General features: G+C 32.9%; 1 protein-coding gene across 1 annotated transcript; it reads right to left on the reverse strand.

The window, feature by feature from the left end:
• Window positions 1-4,267: 4,267 nt before the first annotated feature.
• On the reverse strand, window positions 4,268-6,366 carry LOC149478083 (uncharacterized). The gene has a single exon (XM_089709746.1). It carries the CDS (start codon window positions 6,331-6,333, stop codon window positions 4,861-4,863), a length of 1,473 nt encoding a protein of 490 aa, XP_089565872.1. The 5' UTR covers window positions 6,334-6,366; the 3' UTR covers window positions 4,268-4,860.
• Between the last annotated feature and the right edge of the window lie 12,006 nt (window positions 6,367-18,372).

Raw genomic sequence — 18,372 nt, forward strand, 5'->3', positions numbered from 1 at the left:
CACAAGTTGCATTTTTGAGTTTTTTTGGAGAAAAAAAATAAAAAGTTCAAGTATCGTAACTATCCTAATAAAATTCAATTCCCCGTAAACGCCTCCGTGGTGGAATCTAGTATTTTTATCAATGATAGACCCAATTATGAGCAATCTATCTGTACTGGTCACAAGTTGCACTTTTGAGTTTTTTGGAAGAAAAAAATAAAAAGATCAAGTTCAGTAACTCAAACTACCATAATATAATATTTTGACAATCGATTCCTCCTAAAGGCTTCCATGGAGGAATGTGTTTATTTTACCAATTATAGACCTAATTAAGAGCAATCTATCAATACCGGTCACAAGTTGCACATTTTAGTTTTTTGGAAGAAAGAAATATTTTTTGATCGATTGATGTGGAAATTGTTTGAGCCATAATCATGTTTTACTGCGTATAACTCAGAAACGGTAGGATATAGGAAAAAATAATTCAGGTACAACTTGTAGATAATTTTATGGCCTTTCAACTTTTCCTTGAAAGTTTTTCTCTAACATGTACCGTTTTTGAGATTTAAGCGAAAAATGAAAAAATGGACCCATTTCCCCCCTCCCCCCACTCCGGGGCTCCCCCTAGTGGCCCGGGGTTTTAGTATGTTTATTACCTAGGGACTCTTGACATGTTTCCGAAGAAACATCTTACGTTACTAACTCACGCACTCTAGAACTTTTTATTCAATGGACTATTAAGAAATTTCACTTCGATAAAAATAGATAACTCAAAGGTATTTTATTCTTTTTCCCAACCCTTATCCTATAATTAAGGTCAAAGATTAAATCCAACGAATTAAGCGTAACCCTTGGCAACATAATTTGCTGACCGTACATAATATTTTTAAAACTGTCACGTGCGAGATACGAAAAGCGAATCCGTGATTCGACTTACGATTGTCAACAATATTTTTTTTTTCGTTTATCATGGCAATAAGACTAAACTATTTGCCAGTGTCAAGTTTTAAAAGGTAGGGAAACATACATTTTTACAATTATTACAGAAAATTTTACGCACGCGCATAATCAGAGAAGTAGCAATATACAATCTAAAACACTAATCTACATATATTATATAACACTAATATATTAATTAAAAATTATAAATAAATCAAAAACTAAACAATTCTATTTTAAAAATAAACATACTGCATTTTCTTTATAGATAAAAAAAAAAATATTTACAATTTTATATTATTTCGAGTGATAAATTTGTTAATGGCTTCAAAATATTTAGCAGGATTGAGCAAGAGACAATTAATAGAAATAGGAAAGGGTACACCAAGTGATTCAAGAGATAAATACAAAGAGGAATGGTCATACAGTGGGCAAGCAAAAAATATGTGATTCAGGTTGCCCACATCTAGGGTACACTCACACATTTCATTATCTAATACGCCAATTTTAGTAAGATGTTGAGGGGTACAAACATGTCCAAGTCGCATACGAATGATTATACTTGTAGCTAATTTACTTCCCTTGGTTTTATTAAACCAAGGCTTCATTGGAATCCGTGGTTGAAGAGAATAGAAACGTTTTCCCTTTTGCATTCCGCTACTTTCCCAAAGTTTAGTCCAGGTATCATGGAGGTAAACTTTAGGAAGGTTACTAAGATCGTGACAATAATTGATATATGGAAACATATCACCACTATCTATGGCATCTTTTGCTAAGGCGTCTGCCTTTTCATTACCTTTTATACCGGTGTGACTGGGTATCCATGCAAAAACTATTGTTAAATTTTTATTTTTACAAAGTGTTAATTTGTTTCTAATTTCAAAAATGAAAGGGTAAAATGGCTTGTTATTAAATGGATATTTTTCAAGGCTTTGTAAAGAACTTTTAGAATCAGTAAAAATAACAGTTCGTGATAACTTCGCTAATAATATATAATCAATTGCTTTCAAAATGCCCAAACATTCACCAGTAAATACTGATGCTTGAGGTGGTAATTTTATTTTTTGAATAATTTTGTATTGTGTATGGTATATGCCTATTCCAGTGCACCCAGACAAAGACGTCTTAGATGCATCAGTGAAAATGAGGTTCCAATCTTTCCATTCCTTATTTACTTCTGTATTAAAATTAAGATTGGCTAGAGGATCATTCTTGATGATTCCCATATCGTACTTAATGTCTGGATATGTTAACAAATTATCATAACTGTGACTAAACAATGATAAGCGTGGAGATCGATATATACGTGTTGTAATGGATGTGACTCTACGGAAACTTTCGATCAGACATGGAACTTTTTTAGAGCGCCAATACGTAGATGTTAATATATATTCATTCAAGTCCTTCAATTTATGAAATAAGGGATGGTTGGAAAATTGCAGCGCTCGGAAAAGAAATCTGTCGGATAAAAACTGTCGTCTTAGATGAAGCGGAGCGTCACAACACTCAACTTGAAGTGCGTTATTGGGACTAGATTTCATAGCTCCAACAACTATTCGAATTGCTTTTGCTTGAATCTTATCAAGTTTTCTGAAGGCACTAACGTTACCACCTTCCAACAAAAACATTCCGTAATCTAGACTACTTCTAATTAGAGCATTGTAAATTAATTTGAGACAAAAAGGGTGTGCCCCCCACCACACGCCAGATAAGCACCTTATTATATTTAAATTACGCTCACATTTAGCTGATACAAAATCAATGTGAGGCATTCCTGTTAATTTACTATCTAATGTTACTCCTAAAAATTTTGCTTCATTTTTAATGGGAAAAATACTACCGTTATAGCTTACATCTACTTGAGGCAAAGACCTCTTTCGAGAAAAAACTACAACAGAGCTTTTCTCTACTGACAAGTCAAGACCATTATCTTTGAGCCACATACTAAGTATGTTTAGATTGCTATTTAAAGAATTGCATGCTTCTTCTAAGCTATTATTTACACTATACATAACAATATCATCGGCATATTGCAGAATTTTTACAGTATCATTCAGTGACTTTTCCAAATCATAAGTATAAATGTTATACAGCAGAGGACTAAGTACAGAACCTTGCGGAAGTCCTTTGTGAACCTTACGTGAAATGTTTTTTGATTCATTTAAATTTAAACATATAGTTCTGTCCACTAATGAGCTTATTATGAAATTGATTAATATACAAGGAACATTTAATTTAAAAAGTTTTTGATTGAGGATAGATATAATAACATTATCATAAGCAGATGAAATATCAAGAAAAGTAGCTACTAAGTACTTGTTGTTCGAGAAGGCTAAACGTATGTCTGTTGTGAGAATGCCTATGCTGTCTATTGTACTTTTTGCTTTTCTAAAACCAAACTGACTGTTTGATAGGTAATCGTGATGCTCGATATGCCACTCTAAACGATTTTTCACTAAATGTTCTGCTACCTTTAATAAAACGCATGACAAAGCTACCGGTCTATAGGATAAGTGCTCGTCAGCTGGTTTATGTGGTTTGAGTATAGGTATAATTTCTTGTGTCTTCCACACGGACGGAATATTTCCAGACAGCATTATATTATTTATTATGTCAAGATAGTATTGTAATGCAGTATCTCCGAGGTTTTTTAGGAAAGAATAAGGTATACCATCTAGGCCGGGGGTGGAATCCTTTACATTTGACAGTACTCCCTTCAACTCATATAGAGAAAAAAAGGAATCAATGCGAAAGTAGTTGTGATCAAATGAAACAGAAGTCACGGGTAATATATTATTCTCTGGAACTGTATCGGGAGCTATATTTTTCATAAAATCACGAGCCAATGACTCTGGAAATCTATATGGTTGCTCAGCAAATGCTGACCTGAAGCGTTTTAAATTTTTCCACACTTCAGAGGGACAAGTATTCGGTGAAATGGATGTGCAAAAAGATTTCCACCCTTCTTGTTTTTTTCTCTTGAGTAGTGATCGTGTTGTCTTTATTGTAGCAATCAGATTATTGTAATTCTCCGTGGACATATTTTCCGCATATCTCTTTTCTTCCAGTTTTCGTTTCTTTATCGCTTCTGTACAATCCTTATCCCACCAAGGTGGAGAAGACATGAGCGTGTTCGAGGTCGATTTAACAGGGAATAACTCCTCAGCAACTTGCAAAATCGTTTTTGCAAACGCTTCCGAGCATTTTATTCCATTAGTGATATTTACATCAGGAAGTTCCCTTACTTCATTTTCAATTGTATTTTTATATTTGTCCCAATCTACATTTTGCAGTCTATATTTGAAACGTGAACTTTGTTTATAATTTTGATTATTTTTGAACGGCAAAGTAATTAAAATAGGGAAATGGTCACTACCAAACGTATACGGTAAGGGATTCCAGGATGAACATGAAGCTACATCCGATGTACAAATTGTTAAATCTACTGCACTCAAGTTCTCATTCACATGAGTGCGTCGTGTCGGCTCCCCTGAATTTATTACACATAAATTGTTATTGTCGATAAGATCTAGTAATTGTACTCCATTTGAATTCGATATACTACATCCCCAAGATTGGTGATGGCAATTAAAATCACCTAAGATAATATAGGGTTCTTCAAGTGTGGAAAAAATATGTTGTATATCATGCTTAATTAAATTCGAAAACTGAGGAATATAAATGGAAACAATGGAAATCGTATTATTAAGTCTTATTCCGACAATATTGAAACTTTTATCGGTATGTTGGAAAAGTTGTAATTTTTTGAAAGTAAGAGTATTTTTAACTAAAATTGCAACACCGCCGTATCCGTCAGTTCTATCATCCCTCAAACAAATGTAACCGGGAATACGAAAATTTAAATATGATTTTAACCAGGTCTCGTTTAGTGATATTAATATTGGATTATATTTATTAATGATATGAATTAATTCAGATTTTTTAGGAAGAATGCTCCTGCAATTCCAATGTACTATGTTCGAAGCCATTGTTTTTTATTGTGTTATTAATAATTTTATTAAGTAAAGCAACGTTGGACGGTCCTAATGTCTTACCTTGTTGTAATAAATTGATTAAAGCGAGTATAATTTCCATTAAAGCACCATTTTGAGTATCATTAGATGGAGAAATCTTGAAGGCACAACCATTGTCAGGTGTAGGCATTTGACATTCTTTAATTAAAGCTTCATGAGCAGCTCTATCATATCCTTGGCTACTTTTAGGTGGCGAACGTTGTTTTTTAAAAACAGTCTTTTTATGAGATGTATTTATATTTGTATTTTGTAAACTATGCTTTGGTGAGACTTGTAATGTTGAAGTGTTAAGCACTTCAGCATAAGGTTTTTTTACCTGTGGGTGTAATTTAAGTGCCTCTCCATATGACAAGTTCTTCTGAGCCATAGTAAGTTTAATTAGTTTTTGGCGATTATATTCAGGACAGTTTTTATTATTTGCAAAATGTAAACCAGAACACATTATACATGATGCACCATCCTCTTCAACATTGCAAGTTTCACCACTATGATCTTGCCCGCATTTATAGCAACGGGGCTTGGATCTGCAAATTGATTTTGTGTGACCATACCTACAGCAATTATAACACTGAATGGTTGGAAATATATATAGCTCTACCGGTAAAGAGTTATAACAAATAAATATTCTTGACGGGAGTGTTTGCCCATCAAAAGTTAATATTACAGATTGTGAAGGCTTCCATGTAACTGTACCATCAATAATAACTTTATAATTAATTCTGCGTACTTTTATTATAGAGCCACATCCATTAGGAACAACTATATTTTCTTTAATTTCTTCCGGAGACCATTCTGATGGAATGCCTCTTACTAAGCCTATCCGAGAAACATGGAAGGATGGTATTTTTGCTCTTAGATTGAATGTTTCTAAGGCTTTATTATTAATAAATGTGTTAGCATCATGAGCAGTTGAAAAAGCAACAACGCATCTATTCCTGCCTATTCTTTTGACACTACCTGCTACAATATTTTTAAAACTATTTTTTTTCAAAAAATTGCCAAATGTAATTGGATGCAAAGTAGAGCCATCACCGGGTGATGATTCACATCTTTGGACATGAACAACAAATGGATAAGAGTCATGTTCAGTATATATATTTCTGATTAAAGAATTAGACTGTAAATCAACTGAAATATTTTCCTTAGCTGATACAGAGTTGCTATTAGAGTTAACACTCTGGCGACCACTATCTAAATTTTCTAGGCTATTAATAGTATTCATATTTTTACCACGCTTCCTTTTTCTATTACCTTCTTGTTCCCAATCAAGTATATCCTTATCAAAATTATCATCATTGCTATATAGTGTTACATAGCTAGCGACGGAGGGACCAGGTCCCAGACCTGATCCCTCATTCAAACGATCAGGAGGATCCTTCATAGATTTCTATGAAGGAGACTCAATTCAAATATACAATTTACATATGTACCTATAGAAATAATATTAACAATAAAACTTACCAATATAATATAAAACTATAACTATTTACACTAAATACTATAATATTTACAACAAATTACTCCTCTGATCATAAAATTAAGTTTAATTTAAAATTAAAATTTAAAACACGCTCCCGCCTCGTTCAAAGTTTCCCGCGCTTTTTCGTCAACAATATTATTGTGAAAATAATATTCGTAAAACTACCTTTACAGACAATAATTTTTAGGTTTTCTATAAATATTGTTTTTATTTATGGGTTAAGCTGTTGCTATGTGATTTATCTGGATTGAAATATTATGTGTATAAATATCTAGGAAATAATATTAAATACTAATATAAAGAGGAAAGGTTTGTAATTATGTATGTATGTATGTGTGGTTTTCACGCACAAACTACTGAATGATTTCAATGAAATTTAGCACACATATAGAGGGTAACTTGGATTAACACATAGTCTAGGTTTTATCCCGGAAATCCCACGGGAACGGGAGATACGCAGGTTTTTCTTTGAAAACGCGGGTGAAGCCGTGGGCGGAAAGCTAGTAGATTATAAACGTGACCTAAATTCACACCAATCATTTTCATCATCAATCAAAATCCTGAAACGTCATGTATTTAGAGTTATAATATACTAGTGGTGCGCCCCGGCTTCGCCCGTGGTAACTGGTAGGTACATATTTCGCAATAAAAGGTAGCCTATGTCCTTTCTCGGGTATCAAAATAACTCCATACCAAATTTCATGCAAATTGATTCAGTAGTTTAGGCGTGATTGAGTAACAGACAGACAGAGTTACTTTCGCATTTATAATATTAGTATGGATTGTATAAGATATACTTTTGCTATTTATTTCGTTCACTTAGGAACGGTTCATTCCTTCAAATGGATATCGGTCAGCAATTTTCTTGATAAATACGTACATAATTACACATTTTTGTTAACCATTATATTTTTGCGTGCTCACGGTCACGGTCTTAAGAGTATTTTTTGATACCGCTGCCTTGTTTCGTGAATTGGAACATGCCAAAACGTCGTTAGCATAATGGGCCTTCTTCACAATGGGCAGTGTTGGCCCAACAAATAATCGTCGATATTTGCCGCCAATACGGCGATTATGAATGAACCTACAATGACGGCCAATCATAGACATGTAGGCCCTCTACGCTGTCGTGATTGCCTCTACTCGCCCAACGCTACCCATTGTGAAGAGAGCCTATAAGTTGTTTTTGCAGCATTTGACAGAAATTCATCCTAATTGGGAATAGAATTATTTATCAGGGTCGTAATTTTATGTAACCACGCTTTTACAGAATATTGGAGTTAAGACTTGTAATTTTCTTAATTATTTTTTTCGTAAAAGAATTAGATTTACTTAAAGGTTTTGATGACTGCCATTCAGTGCTTATAAAATATAAACTTTTTTGTCAACATAACATAATGTATTATGCCGTAGTATCAGCAAAAAACATTTATCATTTCTGAAAATGTAAAGACTAAGCGACTTGCACATTAGAGTGATACAGTCGTAATAATAAAATATTACAAGCAAATAGCCCCTATTATGTAGGTATGTAGATAATTGTAAAAATTATTGAAGGAAAATCAGCTCAGTACAATTCAACATTAAAGATAAAAAATACATTACAATTACACCTAAAAATAACTTAGATATAATTAAATAAATGCACGTATAGCTCAGGAATAATGTGTAGATTCTATGTATAATATAATATTCACACGAAAGCATAATCCTCCTTTTGGCTCTGTTGGGTTAAAGCCTAAAGGTCAATCAACTTTCACGGTTATCCGCTAAATTGTTCACAAGACAAGTCTTATATTTCTTAAATCTAATAATTTATTTTCTTATTAATTTCAATGACATTTCAGTAATTTAATAGACATCAAGATGAATGATACTTAGGGCCGGCGCCCACTGCCGGCACGGCGTGGCATGGCAGGGCAGAGGATTTTATTACTAATGAAGTTATTTTGAATCTTATTTCAATCAGTTTAGAATTCAAGTTACTTTATTTCGATGCCACGATGCCGCGACGTATCGCAGGATGCTGCAGCATGACGCGGCACGCCGCAGGATGCGGTGGCATGACGTGTCTTGCTGTTTCATTCCAAGGAATGCCGCGGCGCGCCATTGCATCCCGCGAGGCGTATGCGTCACTTTGGGGTCGAGGAATCATGATTGCTAGCTAGTTGAAATAAGGTTGAAACTTATGCAGCATTAGTGGGGCTTTTAGCAGGATACCACGGCATGCCACTGAATGCCGCGGGATCACGCAGCACGCCGCGGGATGCCACTGCACGCCGCGGGATGCCATTGCACGCCGCGGGATGCTCTGCCGTGCCATGCCGTGCCGTGCCGGCAGTGGGCGCCGGCCCATAAGCTTTTAAGACGATAGTAACAGATGTGGCTAAGCGTGAGTTTGGTAACTACATTTTAATAGTTTTTTTTTGTTGTTTATCAATGTGTATTTAGTATTTAGGTATATATATAAACATTATTAAAATAGCTGATTGTCTAGGCTTCACCCGTGTTGACCCGATATAAAAAAAATACGTTAAGACGTGGCTCTCAAATGATAAAATATTTTTAAAATAGATAGAGCCTTTTTCGTGTTTATTCATTTCATACAAAATTAAAAATCTTTTCATTTGGTAACCGATCTTTGTTGTCCATGTAATGTAAATTTTTAATCAATATTGTATCGTATTGCATAATTTCCATTTAATACAAGTTTTGCTAAGGCTAGGACTAGGAAGATAGCGTGGTGCAGGAATGTTTAGGAGATCCATGTTATGTTTTATTTTATCAATTAACTATGTCTTAAAATGATATATTTAAACCACAACTATTAACCCAAGAGCCCACGACGGCCAGACATTCCTCATTTTAGAAAAGTTGAAAGTTTCTCTGTATATGTCTCCGATACAGATAAGAACGACTAGCGATTATCAAGTCTGGGTTGTGGTTACTTTGGCAGGAAACAGGTAGTAAAGGTGTTTAAAATTATACCTAACTTTCATTATACTTTAAAAGCTAAATTTTATAGGTATATGTTGAATGTTTTAAACTTGATAGTCACTGGTACTTATCTGTATAGAAGACATATACAGAGAAACTTTCAACTTTTCTAAAATAAGGAATGTCTGGCCGTCGTGGATAGATCTATATTCATTATATAATCATAATTTATCATCACAAGCCAACAAAACAAAATCTTGATGTTACACAACAAATACATTTTTCCAAAAAGCGTTGTCAGCATAATATATAAACTACATTTCCAAGAAAAACCTTGTTTATATCAATACCTCAAGAACCCTAAAATAAACCAGCTGTTATTAATTGAAATGAGGGTATAAAAAGACAAGTGACGGATTATTTGGCGGGTAGATTTATTTTGATTGCTTTTTAAATGGATCGCGGAAATCGTCACAGCTTGCTTCTATCGTATATTAAAGTGAAATAATAGCCTTTATTTTGAAACTACGAGATTTATAGCAATTACTAGTACCTATATTGAGATTTCATTGATACAACTAATTTTATTTGTTCATTAAACAAGTTAAGAATTACGCTTTAAAATAATAATTAAGTAATTTTCGCGGTTATCAGATTTAAAAATATCTGAACAAAAAGACAGAGACATAAAAATACATTAATCTATACTAATATTATAAAGAGGAAAGGTTTGTAATTATGTATGTATGTATGTATATGTATGGTTTTCACGCATAAACTACTGGACCGATTTCAAAAATTCTTTCGCCATTAGAAAGCTGCATCTTCACTGAGCAACATAGGCTATATTGCATTTTCAAAAAAATTAGAGATCCTTACCAAAAATGCAATAATGTAACCCAAGGTGTAAAAAAATTCCTTATTAAAAATTCTGTCATCGCGTGCGCTGCGGAATCTATTCCTTGAAGTACGAGGATGGTTCTTATGAAAAAAAAACGCAAACATGTAGGTACCACGGGCGAAGCCGGGCCGGACCGCTAGTATTTAATATAGATAAAACAATTATTAACTTCCGAAGAATTTAAAATAAAGAAATATAAAAAACAATTAAAAGATAACAACTAAAAACCCTTGTTTTATAAAGTGCCCTCACGATTATATCAACTCCACCCCAACCAAGATAAATCAGTTTCAATGCTCTAAATAACACAGTCCAACAAAAAAGACTAGATTCCTTCTATTTTTGGATATATAAATGTGAACTTAATATCATCGTCTATTTCCCAAAGGTTACTTAGGTTCTTTCTTCATGTGAATATGAAATATTTGCTGGTCATTTGTAACAATTCTTTTAGGTATAAAGATATTATGATTAAGGTGTGAACACACATTCTACCTTCTTTTTTATGGATTGATTTATAATCATTATAAATTCTTGACTAAAATGATAGTCAATAGAATATTAAATATTTAAATTTTTTTTAATACTGCACTTATAGTACCTACTTACTAATAACTAAAGCGGTTTTACCCGCAGTGTTCCGCTCCTGTTGGTCTTAGCGTGATGATATTATATAATATATAGCCTATAGCCTTCCTCGACAAATGGGCTATCTAACAATGAAATAATTTTTCAAATCAGTTCAGTTTTTTCCTGAGATAAGCACGTTCAAACACACAAAGTAACAAACAGCTTTATAATATTAGTATAAGATACTTACGAGTACGATATACCTAAATAAAATATACGGATATTACCTACTTTTTTAATTTAATAACAAAGCAGCCTTTTTCATTAAAAATTCATAAATAGTCGACGTTTGATGAAAAAAAGGGTTTCATTAAATTTATTTTTATTTGGCAATTTTACAATATTGTGTTATGTTCATGTTTTACTATGACCCTAATTTTTTTCGTGAATATTATTTCATATTTCGATTCTTCTAGGTCTTCAGCTACCTACATAACAAATTTCATTGTAATCGGTTCAGTGGTATTTGCGTGAAAGAGTCACAAATATTCCCAATCCATCCTCACAAACTTTCACATTTATAATATTACTTTTATTATATTAATTTACATGAAATAATTTTTAATTGTTTAAACCAGGATTATTGAATATTTTAATTGAAATGCATTTAACCTCGTCATATTTCCAAACAAATTGATGATAACAGTGTTTTAGTCAAAATATTATTCGGTTTTGTCTGTTAGTACGTGAAATCGCGGCGAACCACATGATTAAATTAATGATGTTCACATGTTTATCGATAAATACATCGATGGGTGTATTTTAATACATCACTTATACGCGATACGTCAACGTCTTTGTCTTGTTATGTGATGAAAAAGCTTCTTGGTTCAAATAAGGAAAAACTTCAGGTTACAGTGATGATATTATAATATGTATTTCTTTACAATGGGTCATCAGCATATTTTATGATCAAACAATTCATTTAAATATAAATTGAGATGTTTTGAATATCACTAGCTGAAAAATATAATTCAAAATCAAGAAAGTTTAACGCAAAGTGAAATGTATTCACCATTATTTAAAAATCGATAAAGTTTCAAAACCATCGATACTTACCACACTTGCACATCACTACGCACAACATTAATCCAGTACAGCACTAGCACGCATTCTTGCGTGAAACCAGACTCAATAATTAAACGTATTTATCATTCGCAGAGCGCCATTTGCAAGCTGCAAGCTAACATACATACATGATGATTATTGTAGCACTAACTACTACTATTGTTACTTGTATGCAATGTGTATGTATGTTCCTGTTTCATAGCAATACATCTGAAGCGAGTAAAACTCAATGTGGCCCACGGGTTTACCCGCGTTGCTCCGCTCCTTTTTACCTTAAAGTGATGATAATATATTGCCTATAGCCTTCCTCCTTAAATGGGCTATAATAACACCAAAATAATTTTTCGAATCGGAGTTCCTTGAAATATGATAAATTACGAATTAGGATCGGTTGGTGGTTGATATTTAACTTTTTATTACAGCGACACGCCGTTTTATTGCACGTAACGCGATGATACATACATTCGACAAATCTGAATTGTAATACAGAAACAATATAATAAAAAATATTATCTAGATATAAAATACCTACGTACTACACCACGCCATGTGAATAAACTTTAAATTTACATTTAAGAAATACCATGAATTTTTATTCAAAAAGGTTCTAGAATTTTGAGAAAGATTAAATTATTTAAGAATTCCTTAAACGAATGTTAAAACTTGAAGCGCGTCATACTATCTGTACTAAAATCCTGATGGATTTAGGAGACATTTCATTTATTCACATCTTTACAGTGGGATTTATTTGAGGAATAACGTTGTGGTTAGTGATGTGACAGACTAGAATATCGATAACGTCGTTTATGTCGTGATATCGATAAAGTCAGTTTTTATTTTAGTGATGTAATTTATAGACGAAGTTTTAAGTATAAAATGTATTGAAATCAAATTTTATGTATTGCATGTTATTTGTCTTATTTTTAGTGGCTATCTACAGTTATATGTATTATAAAGAGGCAAGATGTTTTGTACATTTTATACGTAACTTATAAATTTAACACTGTCATTCATTATAATCAGGAAGAGTTTAAATCATTTAAAAATTTAATCACGGAACAAATACCCAAACCGATACCCATATTATTATCACTTCAATCGTTACCGGTATCGTTACTTAGTACCGCTCTATTTATAATACAAAAATTTGCATATAACATATTGCTGTAATGTCTGCTATTATAGCAACTCGTGCTTTGAATTGTATAACAATCTTTTAAATAGTTATGGTTCAGTGAATCTCACGACGTTTATAATATTTTTATGTCCTTACTAGATTTCCGCCTGCGGCTTCGCCCGCGTAGTTAAAGAAAGATCCTCATAGTTCCTGTTCCTGTGGGATTATCGGGATAAAAACTATCCTATCCAAGCGACCCTCTATTTGTGTTGTGTGCCATATTCCATGAAAATCGGTTAAGCAGTTTTTGCGTGAAGGAGTAACAAACAAACATAAAAACTTTCGCATTTATAATATTTGTAGGTTGGTGGATAATTATTTAAACACTGCGCCATTTAAAAAATATATAGTTGAATAATTTATTCAATATTTAGTTATCTGCATTCAACCCTATAAATTTAATTATTTAGATACACTTTAGATAAAACTAAAGAGCCACCTAGATAACTTGCAGCGTAATTCCAAAACAATAACTTACAAAATAAATGGTTATTTAAGCTGTAACAAAGTAGGACGTTAAGTATTCCGATTAAGTTGAAAACTTAGTCGTTTATTTGATAAACAACTAAAGTTTAGTGTAACCGTTTATCTTGGCCTTAATTCAACCTTCAGGTCAGAGGCCTATCCCCATAGTAAAGAAATTTGTTCTATCCATATGTTATACTTCCCACATGTATATGTTATAGTCAAAGTCCGATACACAGTCTCTTCGCGGAAGGACTGGTTTATCCTAGGTTTGGCCAAAGCCATCAGGCAATCCCCGAAATACATTTCAATTTCGCCCTTTGCCTGAAGTATTTTTAGTCAAACCCAGGAGCTCCTAACTTTTCAGTCAAACGTCGAAAGTAAATTATTCTGTTTCGGTTTTGGCCTAGTCAATCCTAGAAGCGACTGCAATTCTCGGTCAAACGTTGAAAAATTTCTTAAGATCGAAGATGTGCCTGACGTTCGGCTGTCTCTTAGAGAAATCAGTGCAAAGGATTCAAAATTTGGTGGCCAAGGCTTTATAAAATGCCACTGCAATAAAAAATGCTCTTCAAAATTATGCAAATGTAAAAGGTCTAATGTATTGTGCAATTCTAAATGTCATAATGCCTCACCATGCCAGAATAAAGATTAATTTTTCATTTTAATTACCTAAGAAATTATTAAAACAATTAACATTAATGCCTCACCATGTCAGAAAAATGATTAATTTTTCATTTTAATTACTTAAGAAATTATTAAAACAATAAACATCAAAATTTTAAAAATGTTATTTTTTTATACTTAATCTTATACAAACTAACCTCCGTATATTCCAAAGCATTTATTTATTTATTTTATACTTTATTGCACATCGTACAAAAGGCGGGCCTAATGCCACACGGCATTCTCTCAAAGCATCTCAAATATAAAAGTGAAAATCACGTAAGCTGACCAATCAGGTGTCAGAACTGGCAGAGTTAAGCGGTTCTTAAGACTTGAAAGCTGCTTAAATGATAAAATGCTTCCAAATATACGAAGATAAGACACTTCATACCTATATCGGAGTTTGACTCGTCAAACCCCGATTTAATAAAATTGTGTTTTGACGTTTGCCTGACCAAATTAGTCTCTCCCAGGTTTGACGAAAATTGTTTAGTCAAAGGCCGAAAATTTACATTTGTTTAGGCTTTGACTAAGTCATTCAGTCTGACCTGAGGATTGACCAGTCCAACCTAGGAGCGCCGGAGCTTCGGAGTTTGCCTATAACATATATATAAAATATCGTATCCAAGTGTTTGTTCACGATAATAAGAGACTATTAGGCCGATGGTAGAAAAACGAAGTGTTTAATTTTGTAGATACAAATTGAAGCAAATAACGGCTTTATTTCGAGTAAAATTGACACGAAAAATTAATGTAAAGGCTCATTTACGCCGATAAAAATGTATTAAATATTAACAGGTACGAAGCCGGGGCGTGGCACTAGTCATTAACTTGACAAGACATTGACTCGGGCATTCACACCTTAATGTGTTCAAGTAGAAATATCTTTACACTTGGCTGAAAGTATGAATAACGTGTGTCACGCGGTTAATTATAAGAAATATCTTTTAGGAATATCCGCCATTTTTCTTATATTTGCTCTTTCTTAAATGTAGTTGAAGATGAAATAAATGATAAATCATCTATTATCCCTACATAGTATAAAAAGAAGTCGCTTTCTCTGTCCCTATATACCTATGTCCCTACGATCCCATATGTTGTATGCTTACATCTTTAAAACTGCGGAACGGATTTTGATGCGGTGTTCTTGAATAGATAGAGTAGCTCTCGAGGAAGGTTTTAGTATAATATTAATTATTATCGCGGGCCTTGAGCGCGGGGACCGACTCTAGAAATTCCGTAACGAAAAAACCTCACGCTCCCCACTCCGACGGGCACGGAGGTGTGGCTTGAAGGCATGCTATGCAATAGCTTTACCGCGGCAGTCCCCGAGTGCCACACGTCTTTTTTTAGGTTTTAGATAAAGCGGGCGAGGTCGCGGACGGAAAGTTAGTTAAATCATAATACTTGTCATGGGCGTAGCCACGGTGGAGCAGCCTGCCCTAGCTCTGACCTGGATGATACCTAACCAAATCTAAAAAACTGAAATATCTAGGTACTAAGAGGGAGAGGGAGAGATTTTATGGTCAGTAAGAACTTAAAACAAAAATGAAATTGGATCTTAATTAGTTATGTCCGGCATTTAAAATTATTTAATTTTCCATTAAACATAGACATGTTTAATATACAATTATACATATTTCATGGTAAAATGAAATTAACAAATAATATTATTGTATTTATAGAAAGATAAATATAATATTAATATGATATATGTAGTAGCCCCAGCCATATTTTTAGGGATCGAGGAAGGCTTAGGCTACCTACTTATACATTATCTCGCTAAGACCAACAAGAGCGGAGCACTGTGGGTAAAACCGCAGAGCACAGCTAGTATTAATTAAAACAGTAAATTCTACTACACACTAAAATTTTCTATACAGACCTTTGTTTACCCGATCCATTTCGTTACATTATTAGCTGCCAAAAAATTTATATCATGTCCCTATTGGTCCCTATAGATTTTCGTTCCTGTCATTACAAATTAATCTCATTGGATATAACAAAGGTTTTCCAAAACACACTGATATTGTTTTGTTCAACCGGGATTATCGTTTATCAATTTTATCATTTTATACTGAAATAAAAAAATATTATACCGGATAAATTTCCCGCGGTTATTTCAGTTCAAAGGAAAGCGTAATACGCTGAAGTAAATAATAATCAACGTTCTAATTTAAGATGTACCTACTTTATTTACGTTGTATTAAGGAAGTTTTTACATTTGCAAATGACTAGATTTGAAATGAAGGAATCAATAAATATTTATTTAAAAATATAATAAAACACACGCCTAGATGGTGTGTCACATTAATTATTTCACTAATACTTATTTTTCATTATTTTCCTTTAAAATTACTTATCTATAACAAAATTATTATGCATAATATTATATCTTAATATCTTAATCTTATCTTAATTCTTAATCTTAATACTATTATAAAGGCGAAAGTTTGTAAGGATGTATGGATGTATGGATGTATGGATGTATGGATGTTTGTTACTCTTTCACTTAAAAACTACTGAACCGATTACAATGAAATTTAGCACACATATAGAGGGTAACTTGGATTAACACATAGGATAGGTTTTATCCCGGAAATCCCACGGGAACGGGAACTATGCGGGTTTTCCTTTGAAAACGCGGGCGAAGCCGCGGGCGGAAATCTAGTATTATAATATTACTTAGTCGTTTTGACAATATTCTTGATAATATGGTTGTGACTTGTGTTACGTTGTGTGGTCTTCGTTGAAAACAAGTTAAAAAGCATAGTATAAAACAAAGTCGCTGTCGCTGTCTTTCCGTCTCTACCTTCTCCCTATACCACGGATTTGGATGCGGTTTTTTTTCAACAGATAGTGATTCTCGAGGAAGGTATATAATTTATTAGCTTTAAGAGAAAGCGGATGAAGCCGTCGTAAATACAATGTATAACATTTATAATTTATAATTTTCTTCTGTCATATTAAAAAGTCAGCGTCGAGTGGCGTCGAGGAAAAAAATGTTTATCACAAAAATATTAAAATTAGCGTGTGTTGGTAAGTAGTTAATTAAAAAAGTTCGTTTGTTTGTTCTTACGCTTATCGTATATAATAAACCAATGTTTACTGCGTAATTTGCCTCTAATATTAAACTAGTTGTAGTGCGTGGCTTTGCTTATGCTTTATTTATTTTTGTTATCTTTTTTATAATACAAGTTGATATTAGTGCATACTCTAAGCACATAATACATAATAGTAATAAATCGCTACCCGAGTACAAGTACTTCTATGTCCCTACCTGATGACATAAGCTCAAAAATGTTTATATTGTTAAGATATTGTTTTTAAACAATATGTTTTATTTTTCTAACATTATTCGTAATTAGAAAACAGTAGGCACATAAAAAATAAAACTATAAATCAACTTATTCTCTAAATTGTGAACTAAGTATGTCAACAGAATTCGAGTGAAAAAATTGTATATTTCATTTTCTTTTCGAAATTATCATAAATTTCAGGGCAAGTCGTTCATATTCCAATATCGTCATGCTTATGTCATCACATAAGCTCAAAAAATGTTTATATTGTTAAGATATTGTTTTTAAACAATATGTTTTATTTTTCTAACATTATTCGTAATTAGAAAACAGTAACTAGGCACTATAAAAAATAAAACACTATTAAATAAATCAACTTATTCTCTAAATTGTGAACTATGTCAACAGAATTCGAGTGAAAAAATTGTATATATTTCATTTTCTTTTCGAAATTGTCATAAATTTCAAGGCAAGTCATTCGTATTCCAATATCGATGCAAAATTTGTGCTTCATTCAATATTTTATTGAAATATCGGTCAAAGACTAAAGTCTTATATTTTACTTTTGATAACTTGGATTAACACAGAAGATAGGTTTTATCCCGGAAATCCCACGGGAACGGGAACTACGCAGGTTTGAAAACGCAGGCGAAGCCGCGGGTGGAAGGCTAGTATAATATATTTATGTCTCTACTTAATTATAGAGTTTTCTGTTAGTGAAAAATTTGGATAACGGGTTTAGTAGTTTCGTAGATCATCCTTACAAACAAACAACGTCAGAAACTCAAATTTTTTAT

This window comes from Colias philodice, chromosome 23 (genome assembly GCF_061535455.1).
Source record: "Colias philodice isolate Cphi_HAF_F1 chromosome 23, ilColPhil1 Martin Lab GWU primary, whole genome shotgun sequence".
NCBI classification, from domain to species: Eukaryota; Metazoa; Arthropoda; class Insecta; order Lepidoptera; family Pieridae; genus Colias; species Colias philodice.

What these genes read in the sequence shown, in the direction of transcription:
- LOC149478083 (XM_089709746.1), bottom strand. Translation starts at nt 6,333, where the DNA reads ATGAAGGATCCTCCTGATCGTTTGAATGAGGGATCAGGTCTGGGACCT.